The 18,421-nt window shown below is 40.9% G+C and overlaps 1 protein-coding gene across 1 annotated transcript; it reads right to left on the bottom strand.

Annotated features, from left to right (window-relative positions):
* Positions 1–1,697: 1,697 nt before the first annotated feature.
* Positions 1,698–17,940, bottom strand: LOC121951637 (voltage-dependent calcium channel beta subunit-associated regulatory protein-like). The gene is made up of 11 exons (XM_042498037.1): positions 17,889–17,940; positions 17,478–17,660; positions 13,192–13,263; positions 8,091–8,236; positions 7,201–7,262; positions 6,924–7,086; positions 6,660–6,840; positions 6,432–6,575; positions 5,116–5,311; positions 4,802–5,003; positions 1,698–3,976 (listed from the first exon to the last, which is right to left on the bottom strand). The coding sequence occupies exons 3-11, from the start codon at positions 13,237–13,239 to the stop codon at positions 2,107–2,109; spliced, it is 3,012 nt and encodes a 1,003-aa protein (XP_042353971.1). The 5' UTR covers positions 13,240–13,263; positions 17,478–17,660; positions 17,889–17,940; the 3' UTR covers positions 1,698–2,106.
* Positions 17,941–18,421: the final 481 nt, after the last annotated feature.

The raw sequence follows: 18,421 nt of genomic DNA, 5'->3' as shown, positions 1-18,421 counted from the left end.
AATAATGATTATTTTTAGATTCATATTTTTATACATCATGTTTCGTTCTGAGGTGGACAGTGTCATAGTCTCTTGCTTGAGAAGTTACAACGTAATTCATTGTTGCTCATAAGAATGTCACACAATTGTAAAAAAAAAAAACCAATAACGTTAAATGGCCAAAACGTTTCAGTAGGGGGAAAAGGTTAACTATCTTGGTCATCTCACCCTTATGGGCAGTTATGTTGTTTTTTGTGTTTGTGTACATGTTTATTTTTAGACATTTTAACTTACAAAAAACAAAAACAAAATAAAACTTAAATTACCAACCATAAATTTGGCGGCCACATTGCAGTAACTCTGAGGACCACGCTATTGGAAACCTAGGCTCTATAGGCTAATGATTTAAGACAAATACTTGAATATGTGAGTTACTTAAAATGCCCATCCCTGGTTTATAGACAACAATTGAGAGTAAAATGCTATGTCAGGCTTTGGCCGCACAGGTAATTTTTAATAGAAGGATAAATTTATTGTTACTTTTTCTTTTTGTGAAACATTTCTTGACAATAAGAAAAACATAGACTATCACCAGACTTCTCTTTTATTTAGTAATACAGAGCCAGGATGTCCCATACTGCTGGATTGTGGGAGCAGACAATGCCACAGCTATTCAGTTTCAACCTCCACTTTCACAGCATCAACTCTCTGTCACTGAACCATCTGTCTGAGAGCCTGAGAGGCTCCTGTGTCAGTCACTATAAGTATCATCTGTCAGTCTCCCCCTCAGCAGAGTCCCAGCAGTGATACAACACTTTGCTCGAGCCCATGGAAGCTCCTGGATACCGCCTCCTTAATTAGGATGAACAACAGGGACAAATGACTAACAAAAATCCTATAAAAATAGATGAAATATGAGTATAAAAAATTCTTGATGCACATATTTTCGGCCGCTGTTTTGGCTGGGTATCCCGTGTTTTTCAATAGTGTGTGTGTATTTTCCAGATCTGCTGATATGTTGTTGATGAGAGAGGGCTGTTTCATGGTCAGTGTACTTCCTATCGCCAAATGCAGAAACCACAAGCTTTCACGGAGACATTTACCCTCATGGTGATCAAGACAAGAAGGACACTTGAGAAGGATATGGTTTTAAAATGAAAGGAATGGTTGACAGAAACTCCACCATTATCTTTTCTTCCCATCAAAGTGCTTTTTGTTTTAAAGTTAAAACTGTATAGTATTCACATACACGTTGTTTGGACATACAGTAGCATGCTGAAAATTCACAGTTAAGTCTGAAAATATTCAGTTTTTCTAAAGATGGGTCTATAGTTTTTTAAAGCTATGTAATGACTGACTTTGAAGAATAATGTTACCAATAAAAAGATGGAGGGCATCACATGTCACATGGCATCACAGTGGAAATTAACCCTTTGAAACCTGAGCAAACTGGCTTGATTTCTTTCAAAAACGTGTAAAGAAGGCAATAAGTAGCAGAAGACAAAGAAGACATTACCCAAGAATTAGTAAAACATACAAAAAAATTACCTAAAAATTATGCAAAATAAAAAAGAAAAGACAAAATGTAAGTAGGAAAAACAAACTAAAGAAATTACCAAGAAAAAGAAGCTTAAAAATAATATAATTCTTAAAATATTATTGTAGATATGTAATTATGATAATTATAATATAATTTTCTGAACATTTCCCTAGCTTTTTAAAAAATGATTTTCAAAATCTACTCAGTCTTGCACTTTGTAGGGCATTTCTTGCCTAGATACTAATTCCCTTTTTCCCTGTGCTTTCAAAAGAAATTAGACCACTTTTCTTAGGGTTCAAAAGTTTAAATACTTGTGAAAAGGCATCTGAACACAACAGAGGAAAAATGATGTCCATCCAGGTTTCAAAGGGTTAAGGTCTGAATGAAATGCTGGAGGAAACTGGCCATCAAGAAAGAAGGTACCTCTGTCCTTATATATTTTTTGTTCTGATGCATCAGTTATGTTAAGCTTTGTCCAAAATGTAGGGGACACAGAGACAGACCAAGTCTCTAACACATGATGAGTGCTATTTTTTTCCAAGTCTTTCAGTATTCGATAATGGACTTTAAATAAAGTTGATCATGGGTTATATGGGACTGAAGCCAGGTGAGGCTGTGTGGGTCACGGTGAGCACACACTCTGTTCCTCCCTGGCTGAGCTTCTCTGCACTGCGCAGGCCGCCGTAGAGCCTCTCTTCCACCGACGCCGCCAGCTTGTCCGTCAGGCTGCTCTCCGCCTGCAGGGAAACCTCTGATAGAATAGCTTGACTGCTGTTGTTGTTTCTGTTGTCAACTCTTGGATCCATGTGGCTCGTCCGTGTGGTCACAGTGGTCAAAGACTGGCTTGTTGTGCTTTCTGTGTCCTTTTTTGTAGAGACCTGGCTGCCGTCACCCTCACTAGTTGATTCGGCAGAACCCCTTGTTGCATCAGAGCTTTCGGAGGTTGGGTCAGCTCTACTTTGTGCGGCGGATCCTTCACTCGACGTATCTTTGTTCTCTGTGCTCTCTTTGGCTGCTTCCTCACAAGCCGCAATCTCACTGGCTTCTTCATCAGCGGCGCTTGCGATGCGTGAGAGTGTGCTATGATACCTGGTGTCCAGAGGGTAACCGGCGCTGTCGCCTCGCCGCAGCGGAGTGAACCTCTGCCTCTCCAAAGACGGGGAGTACCTGCCCCCAGTGCCGGACCCTGGGTCGCTGTATTGCTTGTGTCGCTGCCACTGTTTCCGAAGGTGAACTCTGGATCGGTGCCTCGAGCGCAGTGGAGAATCCTGCTGGTCAAAGCGTGGATCATGGCGGAGGAACTCATTGAAGAGAGCGTCTGTTTTCTCGTCGATACTGTAGTCACGGCGGCGGAGACGGGGTTTGTGAGGACTAGAGGGCTGTGGGATTGGCTTCATCAGTGGAGACATCAGCTGTGGCTGTGATTCTGGAGGTTTCTGAGGATGAAGGGATTTCAGAAGCTGATACGGTTCTTGAAGGGTAAGAGTTTGAGATCTCTCCTTTAGTTTCTCCTGCGTCTCTGTGCTGTTGGTCATTTCGTCCTCCAGCTCCTCCTGAAACAGCTTGGCCTCGATGCTCTCGCACACTGAGCCCTTTCTCCCAGAGCTGGTGAAGAACAACCGCCTCTCAGATGCAGTCTTCCCACGAGGAGCTCCAGGAGTCCCAAAAAGTCTCATCTCCTCAGGGGCCCTGGATGGTGCTTCAATGGAAGCATAGCCACTGTCCATCTGGAGGAGCTTACGGTTCCCTGCCTCAACCTCTCCTCCAGCTCCGCTCCCCACCTCACTGTCCCCACCTGACGCCCCTCTGATCCCTCCCTCTAACATCTCTCCCTCCCCGTCTCCTTCAGGCTCATCGTCAAGGTCTTGGGACAAGCAGCTGTCGAGGCCAGAGCGAGCTCCTGCACCACCAAAGGATGAGACGCTGTCGGCATCACTGCGGATGGACTCACGATCTGTGCTGCTCTGGTCTGAGGAGGCGTATTGCTCCAGAGAGGCTCGCAAGCTCCAAATGTCTTTGTACAGCGAGGGAGGAGCCTCTGAGCTCTCCTGGCGAATCATGAAAGTAAGAGATGAGCCTGAGTCGGCCCTTCGTCTGGCCTCGGCTCCCAACACCACCTCCTCTCCATCTTCTGCCTCTGTCTCTGCCTCGCTCTTTTTCCTGACATCTGATGTTGTGCGGGCTGTCGTTGTTGTCCTTAACATGTCTTCAAACCTTTGCTGTGCGGCAGCTCCTTGTTGTGCCCCAAACAAGTCGTCATCTTCTACTGACTCAAGCTCGACTTCTGTTGCTGATGTTCTTATAACTGCACCAAACTTTGTCTCTTTTTCCACCCCTGTCCCATTGGGAGTGGCGTCCTTCTGTCTCTGGGCATGACAGTCACTTGTTGGCGAACAGAGAGCCTCTCTTCTGGAATTGCTGTTGGCACCTACCTCCACCATGGCCTCCAGTTTTAGCCTGCGTGGATGGAGAACACTCAGTTAAAGAAGTATTTCACCCATATAAAGAAGACCCTCACATAAAACTTGGTCGTCTCTGCAGGAAAAAGACGCAAATACTTTTGACACTGTCGCTACATGACCAGAGAAAACAAGTTTTTGTTCAAGAGGTAGAAAACCTAAAACTGCCAGAATGCCATGAACCTGGTATAATGTGGAATAGTCCGTGTGAAACAGTGGCGACCGGCCGGACTTCATATTACAGTTAAGCGGTAAACTAAAACAGAGACATATGCAACTCAGTAACAGAATCTTGATTTGTATTTAATCAGCACTGCTTAATTTTACCGTTTGATCTCCGTTCAGCTGCCATTTATACTGTGCAGGAAACAGTGGCACCCGCTTCCTCGTCACAAACTCTTACCAATACGGTGAAACGGGGCATTAAAATACATTTCTGGAAACATTTTAGGCAAGTAATAGGCAGTGCAGTAACATAATCTTGATTTCGATGTGTCAGCACTGCCTAGTTTTACTGTTTGATCTGATTTAATTCTGAGTTTGAGAGAGAGAGTTGTCTCTTGATCTGCCGTATACTATTTGAGTATGTAGTAGTGCGGTTGGCGGCAAAGTTGGCAGGCAATAATTGTCACTTAGAGGAGTTTTGTGGGGGGAATGGAGGTATATCTTGACAATGGTTAGATGGAGGAAAGTTAACCACAGTTTATCTACACATTCTACCCACACTGTTTTGGTATAAAGGTGGTTGAAATTGGGCAAAATACCCCTGTAATTGGAAATTCTGGGAATTTCACAGTGCATGTCATGGGATGAAGGGGTGTACCTGCTGAGGGCGACTAAAGACGTGGGTGCAGTATCGGGGTGAGACAGAGACTCTGCAGAGAGGGACTGGAGGTCACTGGTCTGGATGGGGGAGTGCGGGAAAGAGTCAAGGACCTCATCTCGGAGAGATGAGTCGTCTTCAGTGTGATCAGTGGTTTCACTTGCTGCTCTCTGTCTCTGGAAGGGCCTTCTCTTTGGGGATCCTGGTAGATAATGACATAAAAAGACAGCTGTCTAATTTGTGTTTTTATTCTTTTTACTAATGCTTTTCTTTTGCACCATTAGACATCATCCATTCATGACAATTATCCCAACCTTTGGCATCCAGGCTGGCAGCACGGTGACTGCTGTCAAACTTCCATCTCTTGAAGTAAGGCCCCGCCCCCTCCAGACTGGCATGGCGCCGCAGTTTAGAGAAGAAATGTAAAACTGAAGTCTGGCCCGGAGCTTGAGTCAACTCTCCTCTCATCCCCCTCTCACTCTCAGCCTCCCTGTCCCCGATAGCCTCCATCTGACAGAGGAGATGAAGGGAGAGGAGGTGATGAGACATTAAGGAGGGGTTGAGGCAGACGAGCTGAGATGAATCGTGACGGGCAGAGGCAAAGCCCTCCAGGGACAGCAGTTTGTCATATTGTCACTCAGATGCAGTGATGACTGATGTCACAGTGCATCAGCGGGTTTGAGCCTGTGGCAGCTGCTTTTCACAGCTCTGTTTATGTGTGATACAAGCGGATCAATCTGCACCGAGGAAGCTGTCTGTGCAAATGTATTTCTGGCCAATGAATGCAGGTTTTCTTAGTTAGAATTTACCACAAAGAAAGTGGTTTGCAGATTATGAAGAAATGTTTTCTTTTCATCTAAACAAAAATGTTTCAAGCAGGAACTAAAAACATGCTTAAAATGTCAGCTATGATTTTAAAACCTTTCTCACCGGCATTCCTGAGAGTCTGACGCTGAGATGTTGACCTTTCACTGGCGTCAAGACCCCAAGAAGAAAACATTGGTTTTGCCTGATAACAAAACCCTGACTGAAAACACTGAGCATCTTAGCCCATGAAGAAGGGATAAAACAAAACTAAGGGGCTTCACCAATGATACTCAATTTATGGCTAGCTGACCATTTCTCAAGTTAAATGAAAATATATTGAGTCACATTAGGAATTTTTGTTTATACTTTTGTTTTATACTTTATACTTTATTCTACTGATTGTAGATAAGTTGCCGGAGTCATGAGAGAAGTACAAGACAGTGGGCACCTCGGCAGAGATATGCAAAAGGGCACCACCACCTCTACTACATAGGAACAAGACACATAGACTTTGTGGTGGTTTGGCATCTCTTTGTGGTCATTTTGTGTCTCCTTGTGGTGTTTTTTGTCTTATTATAGTCATTTGGTTCTCTGCGTGGTAATTTGGGGTCTTATTTAGTTTGTCTCTTAGTAGTAGTTTTGTTTCTCCTTTGCATCTCTTCTCATCTGTACTTTGTTTGAGCTGGTCTGGTCCAAGGTTTTCAACTGACTCACATTCCCCTCTAAAAAGTCATGCTGCTAAGGCTAAAAATGTATTGACCTGCATTATGTAATAACCATTCTAAAATGGGCAATACAAAGTGTTTAAAAAGGTGAAACTCACTGTCTGGGAGCGTGTGTGTTGTGCTTTCATAGCTGATAATGCCTGTCTGGGACCCTGGTCCAGGATGGTGGAGTGGTGTGGGTCTCCAGGCAGACCTCCGCTGAGGCTCGGCCCTACCCAGTCGGGGATTCTTCTCTCAGCAGGCTGGAGAGAGAAATGACCCCAGGTTATCGATCGAAAATAACCCTGGTTTTGTGATATTTGTTATCACAGCAGGTGTAAAGTCACCTGGTAGATGGTGAGGGGCAGTTTGGGAGCTGTGGCCTCATTGATGTTGATGGTGCTACTCTCTGTTGAGTCACACTCCATGATGGTCAGGATCTTCAGGTCACACGGGGCTGGAGGCAGGTGAAGGTGGGTGAGCCGGGCCTTTTTCAGGTGGTGGAAGTCTCCCTCAGTCAGAGTGTATCTGAGAAAGCGAACAAATCACCTGATGTAGTTCCAGCTCATCTAAATAATAATGTAGAACAAAAATCACCTGTTGAACTGTACCTGCGTCCTTTGTCCTGAGTTGTCTTTTCCTGTTCATAAAGTGCAGATTCATTAAAGGAGACTCTGCGGCCAGTAGACCCAGTGGAGACAAATCGTTCTGTCTCTCCATCGTGACAACTCACAGCTGAGAGAGCATCTGATTCATCCATATGAATAGTGATCTCTGAGGGACAAAGAGAACAAGGACGAACCAAGGGAGAGAAAAAGCGTCAGTGACGACAGTGGATCAGAAGATGTGTAAGCTTTATATGAACTTAATAAAATACATGGCTCTGACCTTGGGTGGGCTGAGAATCCTCAGCGTAAGTGGTGTTTGTCTTCTCAGGGTCATCGCTGGCTCTGAAAGGGAGGAAGATTTTAGTCTTTGTTCTCCCTCACAGAAAGCCATAAATGCCTTGTTGAATCACAGATTTCCATTTCATATTCAATACAATACTTCACCCACAAAATAATCATTTGTATAGTAGTTACTCATCCCGTGTTACACTGAATTCCTGAAGAAAACTCTTTCTCACATGGCTCCACGGTGAACAAAGAATCCAAAAGCAGAGAAAGTTCTTGATGTATTGAAGAAAATAGGGTCCACGTTTAACAACAGCAAAACTACATCAAAACATCGCTTTACAAACTCTCGCTCTCACAACTTGTTTAGTCAAGAAGCAACAGGTTAGGGTGAGTTACTCCAGAACTCCTGGCCAATGAAAGAGCTGGGAGGAAGGATATTATTTAGTCAAAATGCATTCACTTGCCAATGTGCACTACTACTCCATACGTGCATCTCTTTATACAAAAGTGTTTTTCACAGTAATGTTTCACCAAAAATGCATGACGAATGAGACTTGGATTCTGCTGCACGAGTTGTGAGACAGTTTGTAAACCGTTTTTTTTTTTTTTTGCATAGTTTTGCTGTTGTTAAACACAGCCCCCCTTTACAAATTATCAATAATTCTCTCAGTTTTAGGATTCTTTGGTCACTGTGGAGGTGAGGCTTACAAATTCAACATAACACAAGGTGAGTGACAGATATACAAAAGATCACTTGGTGGTGACGTATTTCTTTCCACTGCTGTCACAATCACACCAGCTCCAATAATCCCTGTGTGTTTGCAGATGAACCAGGCTTGCCGCTCCCACACAGTGTGACACTTCGGGGAGGGGGATACCCACCTTGAGTAGCGCCGTCCACCCATGCAGCAGCGATGACAGAAGAGGAGCAGCAGGGAGAGCAGGACCAGCATCCCCCCGGCGAAAACACTCAGCAGCACCAACAGCAGCACATAGTTCTCCACCTGGCCTGCTGACACAGGCACATCCTGATTGAGAGAGCAGGAAAGAAAAGAGGTTAGGACCCAAGTATTTCCACTTTACACAGTTGTTTACTCATACCTCACCACATTTCAGAGGGAAATATTGCATTTTTCTCCCCAATGTATTTATTAGAAAGCTATAGTTATTACTTGTGGCAAGATTTTACATACATTTTTATTTCTTTAATCGTTTAAACCTGTGTTGAGACAGATCCTAACCCATCTGCCTCAACTGGAAAGCACTTTGGTTCAACTCCTGCTGTTTTTAAATGTGCTACTTAAAAAAAGTGACTTAACTACAAAAATAATGAATCATTTAATAGGAAAATTCTGATACAGATACAGTAAAAAGAAAAACAAAACACTGCACATAAATAAACCAAAATAGTAGGATCAAATGATAGATTGCGTCAATGTGAGCGATCACTTTTAAATCACAGTCATTTAATCTGTTGTTACTTTTAAAAATTATCATTGCAGCTGTAAGAAAAATCTTTAATACGGAGTTTACACATGTAATGAGTATTTTTTTGCATTTACTCTGTGTATTAGTACTTTTAATTTGCACACTGTGCGGTGAATCTTTGTATCCCTGCGCAGAAGGAAGCGTGCATTTTCTCATGGGCGAGAGGCTCATGCCTCGTGACAGCACGAGATTTAAACATTAATGGCTTCCTCCTCAGCTGAGCTACAACATTAGCTGGCTCAGTGGTAGCACTAGCAGTAGATACGCGCTTACTTTTGCGCAGTGAAACCACAGGCAGGTGTAGTTCAGTAGAAAATAAAAAAGTTCCTACATTAAACTGCTCACAGCATGTTCTGTGGATTATCTTGACAAGATTTCTGGAAAGAGATATTGCAGTTAAGCTTTTTCAAATGTATTTTTTGTCGTTTTGAGCTCTGCAAGCCGAGTGCCATCTAGCTCCATTATATTGGAGAGAAGGCAAACGTCTCTACAGCCGATTTCTCCAACACTTGAGAAATAGCACTGCAGCGAAAATATGTATTTTTGATTTTTGGGGGAACTTTCCCTTTAGAAGTTAAATATGAACATTTCCTAACTGACAGGAATAAAAATCAAACATTCACAGAAAATAACACAAAAAATATCAGCCTTCAAAACCCATTTTGGTCAAACCTCGGTACTCTCTGTACTCTGTCACTGTTAGGGTTGCACAACATCAATTTAATACCCACTGCTTGTATTCAGATGACATTGCTGGAGCTCGTAACTCATTTCTTTAATAGCACAATAAGTCAGAAGCTTACATATCTTTGTTGTCATGTTTAGTCGTTGTGAGCTCGCTGGGTGCGTTCGTCCTGCTGGGATAGTAATTGATTCTTTTCCTTTGAGTTTCGCAACAATGAGGAATCTCTTTGTCGCATTATGCTGCCAGCTAAGTGCCGTAATATTTAATAAGGAGTGGAATTAACACTGAAGACTTTCTTTAGTCCCCGCGTCCTCACAGTGATTCTTATCCACACACACACACACACACACACACACATATACATGCTGCCTGCTTACACACACCAAACATACACACATACAGAAACTGCTTTCCACTCTCTGATTAATACTCTCAGTCTTGGCTGAGTGAGCTTGGGGATGCTAATCGAAACGTCAGCGAGACCCTTAATTCAATTTCCCAGCTCCTCTCAATGATGGGGGAATGAGGCCTCCGCAGGCTAAAAATGGAAATCGGAGGAGGATGCAGACGCACATGAGCAATCCCCACACCAGAGTTTCCTGGCTCTTCTTCCGATGTCAGTTTCAAAAGAGAGTGAAAATAATTGGGCTCTTTTTACTGTGCACAAATGAAATATTCATCTATTGCAACATTTAGCATTACGCAATACATAAAAACGTTAAAGGTTTTCTTTGTGCAAAGATTTAAAGGACACCACAGAGTGAAGAAGCTCCTCACTGAGCACAGACCAGTCGTGAGATGATGATGGCCTGAAAGGAACCGTTCATCCCAAAATGTTATAATTTTTCCTCTTCTCTTTGTAATGCTGTTTATCAATTATTTTGCTGTGAGTTGGCGTTTGTTGGAGATATCAGCTGTAGAGATGTCTGCCTTCTCTCCAGTATACTGGAACTAGATGGCACTCTGATTGTGTTGCTTGAAGCGCACCAGAAATCGTGACCTGGTTTTTCAAGATAATCCACAGACCTTGTTGTGAGCAGGTTCACACAGGAATTATTTTCTTTCTACCAAGCTACACCTGGCAATTGTATCATTGTTGGAAGGAAGTGTTTGCCTACTGCTAGCTCACCTAGCACCACTGAATTAGCAAACATTACAGCTCAGCCATGAAGAACGCCATTAATGTTTACATGAACGAGCATGAGCCTCTCTCTCAGGAGAAGATGCACACTAACATCTTTGCCGTGACACAGTTGGTATGTGTATTTTGGTCTGTGGATTATTTTGTATCACTGGGTCATGATTTCTGGAGAGAGACTATGTTGTTAAATTTTTCAAATATATTATTTGGCGATTTCAACACCACACGCTGAGATTGATTATATTGGAGAGAAGACAAACATCTCCACAACTGATATCTCCAACACTCAGCAACTCAAACAAAAACAATCTGGATCGATAAATAGTACTACAGGTAAGAGGAAAAATATGTATATTTGTTTTGGGGTGAACTATCCCTTAAACAGGAGCAGTAGCTACAGCAAAAACCCAAAGCCCGCTGCTGGCTGGATGCACGGACACTTTTGCAGCAGCTAATGATTATGTCATCGTCAATTAATTTCCCCATTGGTGTCTCAGTCAATCATTTTATCCAGAAAATGCCAGAAAATAGTAAAAAAATTACAATTGTTTTTCAAGTTATAGTTTGCTCTCTCCAAATTCCTTGTTTTATTTGACAATCAGTCCAAAACCCCCAAAATATTCAGTGTGTAGCAGCAAATCTCATAACTAGAGAAGCAGAAAACAGAGAATGCAGTCCTTTGAAAAATAAATTAAATTACTCATTTTCTGTCGACTGTCAACATGGTGTGTGTGTGATAAAGACAAGTTGATTGTAGGGTGACTCTGCTCTCACTTTAAATGGTAAAGGCGCTTCTGTAAGACAGAGCATCAGTCAATCTGTGTCAACCTCAACTGTAAACTCAATCTAACAGCAAAGCAAGTCACCACACAGAGCAGAAATCGTGCTGCTGAATAGTGGAAGCTGCCTTTTTTTGCTTAAAAAAACAGAAAGTGTCATATTTATGTGTTAGAGCAAATGAAAAAACCCTATTTTCCATTTTTAATTAAGCCCCAGACCTACTTCAGGCCTGAATTTGTTAAACTAAGTCCCCAGCCCCAAACACACACAGTGTCTATTTTCATCTTAATTAGATGCTATAGTGGCGTCCACTCAGACGAGTGTTTGAAGCAATACACTGTAAACTCACAAGCTGATCTTACTAAATCAAGGAAACCTATTGCCTTGTTAAAATACGTAGATATAACCATTAATTTTAATTTGTGTATATTTCATATCTAATTGTTAAGTTTACTTATATAAAATTTGTCTGAATGCTTGTAGTTTTGTTTTTAAATATTTTTGTAAGCCTTAAAGATGGATTCATTTAGATTGTATAGCTCTGTTTTTCTACAGTTGCTGGTCTTGTCTTAAGATGCTCTGAATGGCATTTTGATGAAATGAAAATAATCCTGCGAACTAGTCATTCTTTGTTGTGCTTATGCAATCAATTTCCTTATACTACCGAGTAAACGCAACTGTTCAGTTAAGTCAGACTAACTTGGTATGATTAAGTTGCTATTCCTTAAAAAAAAAATAAATCAGTTGCCATGTTTAAGATGACATCACAAAATGAAGTAAATACAGAAAAAAAAATCAAGTAAACCTTACAAATAGATACAAAGTAAACATTTAACAAAATTCAACTTTTTAATCTTTTCAAGCCAGTCAGTTTCGTAGATTTCTTTAAGTAAGACCACCTTGTCAGATTTTACAGTGTAAGCATGTGTGTCTGTAAGAGTAACAGCTCAGCGTTATAGCGACATGTACACCTTAATGCACTCACAGTTGCATGTGTGTGTGCAGCACACAAACACACACAGTTTGTCAGAGCGTCTGTAGCTTAATGAAATCTGCTGTTTTTACAAGCTCAGCCAAACAGGAAGAACAACACAATCAATCAGCTGGAGCAGCGAAGCCCCTCGCCAGTCTTTAGGCCATGTTTCTAACGCACACTGCCGAGGCAAACAACAGTCAATTCTCACATTCACACAGACAGCTTTAACTGTTTTATAATCACAGCCGCTGGCTCAGATTTCCCGCCGGCCTCCGGGGGCTGCATGGCACACAAAGCCAGCAGCACACTCAGTCCTGTTTTTGAGTCAAATCCTTTTTGGATACAGATCAGGCTGTCCTCCACACCAGCTGCACCTGGGATATGATACCTGTTACTGGAACACGGAGGTGTTAACTCACACCTATCGACTACTACTTTTGGCTGAGGTCCAGTTTGATCTGTAAAGCAAGAGTTGTCAGTCACAAGACCACAGACACCAGCTGTTGCAAAGGTGTGGAGAGTATGTGTGTTTTTAATTTGATGTTTAATTTAACGTAAGGTCTAGGGACAGCAGTTAAAAATTAGCCTTTCGGCTAACACTGGTCCATTTACAGTGACCTTGATCAATGTGGATTGTCCCTGAGAATAAATGAATAAATAAATTGTGCTGATTCTGTTGGATATGGGAGCGTAGTGCTTTCATCTGAGAAGTTCTGCTCCCAATTTCCCAAACTACTATGATGCTGTGAATTCAGAAAAACAAGAGCAGAATTTTGTTTTCATGAAAACATTTTTCCTAATTCTAAGATGATAGTCTTGTTAATGCAACCTTCTTTTTTTTTCTCTCCTCAAGTGAATGCATTACGCTTCTGTGGCTGGGGTGAGTGGGAGGGGTGGATGTAGATGTACTCACAGTGGAGTTCTCAGTCAGACTTGTCAGAACTGGCAAATCATTGCTCATTGTCCAGGTCAGCGTGAGTGAACCCTGCAGAGGATAGAGAGAGTGACGTCAGAAAGAGCTGGCTCTTATTTCTAGACAGTAATACAGTTTGTGTTATTTAAGTCAATGAGATTTAAAGCTTCAGTTTGTAAACTTTATGAAAATATCTTTTGGTCATATTTTCTGAAAATAACCAATCTCTAACGCAGCTGTCAATCACTGCAGCTGTCAAATCAGGCAGCGCTGATTGAATATGAAGTTTCTGTTACTTTATTGCCTATTTTTCACCTCAGATGTTTTCAGAAACATATGTTAGTGTCCTGTTTAGCTGTAAAATGAGAAAGTGTGTGACCCATCCGTCATGTTTGAAACAGTTGTCTGAAGTGCAAGCAAGGCCCACTGGCCCCACCTGTCTGATTTTACAAACAGGGCTAAAAGGTGCACTGAAATATGTTTCTGAAAACATTTTAGATGAGATATAGGTAATGCAGTAACAGAATCATGATTTATATTTGATCAGCACTGCCTAATTTCTCAGTTTGACTGCAGCTCACTCCTCAGCTCTGATTGGTTGTTTTTCTTCATGTGCAGTAATGCCATTAGAAGCCTACAAGGCAAGGAGAGTAGTAGAGTAGGCAAAGGAATTTGCCTTTGTAAGATTTTCTGTCTCATTTAGAATGACAGTTTCTGCAAATATGATTAAAAAAAAAACATATTTTCATAAAAGTTACCAACTGCAGCTTTTAACGGTAAGCTGATATTTAATTATTTTCTTATTGTACACATATCCTGTGAAAAGACCAAAACCAATAATCAAACGATCCATACCAAAAAGTATATCCTAATATATCTCATTCCTTTATGTGATAGGCCACTGTTGTTTAAAAACTACTAAAAACACATCAGTGACCCACACTGTTACACCATGTTCTACACTATATCACAGTGAATGCGAGCACTGAATTTAATTTTGACTCATTACCACACACCTGCCTGCTGACGTAAATAAGCACCAAATATGCATTAATCCACAGCTGTTAATAGTCCCCAAGATAATATATCCACATGTTGTTTATCCAGCAATGCTATTCCCAAAAGAAAGCAAACATTTAAACGAAGCAGACTTTTCATTCTCTGAACTCTACTACAGCATAATATAAAAAAATAAAATTAAGATTAAGATTAGTATTGCTGCAAAATTTATATGATACCTACAATAGATTATGTAACTTAAAAGAATTTTCGTCTCTTTTTGGGGGGCAGAAGTGAAAATAAGTCACTGTCAACATTTGTTATGTTATTATGTAGAGTGATGAAGACTAATAGAGAACGAGAATAATTTGATACAAAATGACGTAGGCTCTCCGGATTATTTTTTTCTTGGCAACTATCATGTTTTTTGCCAAATGATGTATAGATTTTAAACCATCATATTATCTCAAATGGCTTGAATAATAGTATATATAGCTGCTGTATATGAGGAAAATCTTGTGGGTTGCATGCAAACGACCCCTGTTATGGACACAGTATTTCTAAAATTCTTGCTATAGCCCTGAATGGGGTCATGTACGTATCTAGTATCACACCTCCATAAAGTTGACGTATTTAAGATAGGCACATTTTAAAATAGTGCAGCAGTGGCTGAAACATCCTGAGTCCTAGTCTAATTGACAATATCTTTCATTAGACCCTACATGCCTGTTAAGTATCCATGTCTTTCAAATTCTACTTTGTAATGACGGTTTTCCATTACATTTTTATATCCCAAGCAAAGATAACCCTAATGCCATTTCGAGCAACAAAAAACATTACACAACTCTGTTTACACAGGCTGATCCCCTTATTTAAAATGTCTGTAATGCCCCTTTAACATACTGAATTAACATAAACCTAACTCTGTCTGGAATGTACGCTGTGCAATAAACCCTAGTGTGTCTAAAGATTTACTGACGTCACCTGAAGACGGACCATTACGACACAGTCCCCCACAATATCCTCTCAGTCTGTAAAATGAGACTGTGAGACGGAGACAGACAGACACGTGTGGTAACAAACGGAAAAAGGCAGAAGAGCTGACAGTATACATAATAATTTACATAGAGCACAGCTTGAGTAACATCAGTCCATGATTGTATTCCCTACTGGTAACACTGCCGCACATTCCCTTTCCATGTGAGAGTCATATTTTATGTAATATCTCAAATATACAAGCAGCTCAAGGTAACTGTGACGAGGACGAATGAACAGCGAGAGCACAAAAATAATAGAGAACCCCACATACTGATTATGTTGGATTTCGGTAACATGTAAATTTAACCCCACCCTCCCTTATATAGCATTTTTAAATATATAAATATGTAATTAATTATTTGACATTATATAATGTAGCTTCAAGCAGATGTAAGTATTTATTAATGCACAGTATTTGTCAACAGATATAAATGGACTCAATGAAGACATATTTTGTTATTACAGCCATTATTAACTATTTGAATACATATTTACTGATCATATGTCATAAACAGGAGGACTTAAAGTGTTGTATTCTATTAAAAGAAAATCAATTGCAATTTCAGACAGCCGCAGCCTTTACAAGATTCTGTCAGATTTTTTAGTTTTATTTTATTTATTAAATTTTGACATGATCAAAGTCTCCCTTGAGACAAATGTGGTAAAAAAACATCTGTCCATTCTTTGCTGACTGAATAACAAGCAGTTGAAATGGTTTAAAGCTTTACCTTGGAGAAGAATTAAATGCCTTATAAATTATATTGTCCAAGGTCTTAAAAATGTCCTTGCTGGCGGTCTAACATTTTCCTTTTCTTCTGTATTACAGCCTAATAAAACCACTAAATCCACACTTGGAGAAATGGTAGCATTAAAAGTTTTGTTTCTTTCTCCAAGCAGAAACCCATTAAATAATTTAACTACATTAACTGTTGCAGCAATTAAGCTGCAATTAATACTGCCCAAACAAACTCAGCCATAGCAATTTTCAGGCATTTCTGACATATAATAGTAATAGGCATGGAAAGATATGAAAGTTTCATGTCACAGTTACCCTGGCCAACATAATTGCGATTCACAACGTTAATATCTGTCAAAATATTAATTCTAATATTCATTTTAAATCATCCAAATGTACTTAAAACTTTTAAAATGTCACTTAACACACTGGAATCACTTAAAATTTTGTTAGGAAACAAATCTTTATATTGAACCACAGATATACCCCTTTTAGTGAAAAAAAACCAAAAAAAAAAAACATGTATGAGTTCAATCTTTACTGATTTTCCACAATGACCCCCATAATAAAATTCACCACAATGAAGTTATTGTGAGTGTTTTTCTAACATTGTCTGCGTTGAAATCATATCTGGTCCCATAGCATAATGTATAGTTACATAACCCATGTTGATCCATAGTGTGTCATTCATGACAAAAGTCACACTGCGAAGCCAGTGTTCAAACCCTCATTAAACTTTTAGTAATATTTTTATTATTATTACATTGTTAACCTTATATTATTATCAGCATATTATTTAAATTTTATTTATTAATTAATTCTAATTTTGGGCACACCTAGAGTTATAGAAATTATCATTGTTATTATTTTTATATTACCAATTTATTTTAATTTTATTGATTAATTAATTCTTATTATGAGTACACGTGAAATTTTAGAAAGTATTATTATTAGTATTATTATTGATGTTGTTATTCGTGTTGTTAATAATACTTGTTAATATCAATTAGGTTCATGACGTTAACCAACTACATTTCTTAACGTTCTTCTTATTATTTAATTTTACTACTAAGAGCAAGTAACCAGAATAAAATTGAAAACACTGACCCCGACTGGTAGAGAAAAAATAAATCCAGAGCGCGCGCGCGCGCTTGTGTGTGTGTGTGTGTGTGAGAGAGAGAGTGTGTGTGTGTGTGTGAGCGTGAGTGAGTGCGCTCGCGCTTGGGTCCAGTGACACATCTCTTGCTTTAAGCACATAGAGTAGGCAGACAGACAGATGGACGCGCGGCGGCTGAGACAGAAAGACATCCTCATACTTTCTAGTTGATTCCATTAGTGGACTGTAATACTGCTCGTGGTGTTTACACCCTTATCAGCACCATCAATAGTAGCCTATATGGAGGAGAGGAGGAGGAGGTCACTGCATGTCACCCCGACGTGCAACTGGATGATGATGACGATGATGATGATGATGATGATGATGAAGGTGTCCAGATGTGCCGCTGTATCTTACGGTGTATCAGGCGGTGTTGGAGCAGCTTCCCTCCGCTCAGTGCAGACGGACTACAGCGACCCGCTGCAGCCGGCGGCGCTCAGCAGCAGCAGCCTCAGCATCAGCATCATCAGCATCATCTTCTCTCCTCCGAAAACCCGCCGATCAGGGCTGTCCCACATCTCTGCGTCGTCTGCTCTCAGCCTGCGGGGAATAAACCACCATTAATCACACATGTGCCGGACACCGGGGGCTCCGCCGTGCTCCCCGCGCGCTTCAAACACCTCTCTCCTTAATCACTGCGATTATCCAGAGCCGGCCGTTGTCACCTATCCACATGTTATGTAATGAAATAGTAGCACATTACGGCGCGAGCACGGCTGCAGGTCCGGTGAGTGGTGCTGATGTGAGCGGGACAAAGATGGGACTCACCCGGCTGTAGACTCCGTTAGAAGCGGCGGTCCACCGGCAGCCTGCCCCGTCTGCATACTTTAATTTTGGCTTCAAATGAAGACTGTAGTTATGAATGAAACCACACGCGATTAGACACACCCACCGCCCGCTCCCTACGCACCACGTGACCCAGCGCCGATGATGATGGTGGTGATGATGTGAGATGGAGGAGAAAACCTCATTCACAGCAGCTGCTCATGAATGGCAGCTGCTGACAGAGCCATCGCCTAGCTGCCTTTCTGAATTTTTTTATTTCTTTATTATTTTATAATAGATCAAGACATTTTTATTAGTATTTGCACACATATTACGCATATTACGTTTTCTATGTTTGAGTCAGACAGTGTTTCTTTGTTTCGCGACAAAATGTAGGGAGACAGATGGGTGTCATGGACGTTTCTGTATTCTCACGTTTTACCACCCGGTGGCAGCGTTGCACTGTTGTTTTCTTATTGTATAAACGAAAGATGGAAGTTTTTAATGCATTTTTTTTTTTTACCGTCATGCTTTTT

The sequence above is a fragment of the Plectropomus leopardus genome, chromosome 12 (genome assembly GCF_008729295.1).
Source record: "Plectropomus leopardus isolate mb chromosome 12, YSFRI_Pleo_2.0, whole genome shotgun sequence".
In the NCBI taxonomy this organism is placed as follows: domain Eukaryota; kingdom Metazoa; phylum Chordata; class Actinopteri; order Perciformes; family Serranidae; genus Plectropomus; species Plectropomus leopardus.
Note: the sequence above shows the minus strand (reverse complement) of the source record. Positions and strands in the feature narration are given on the sequence as shown.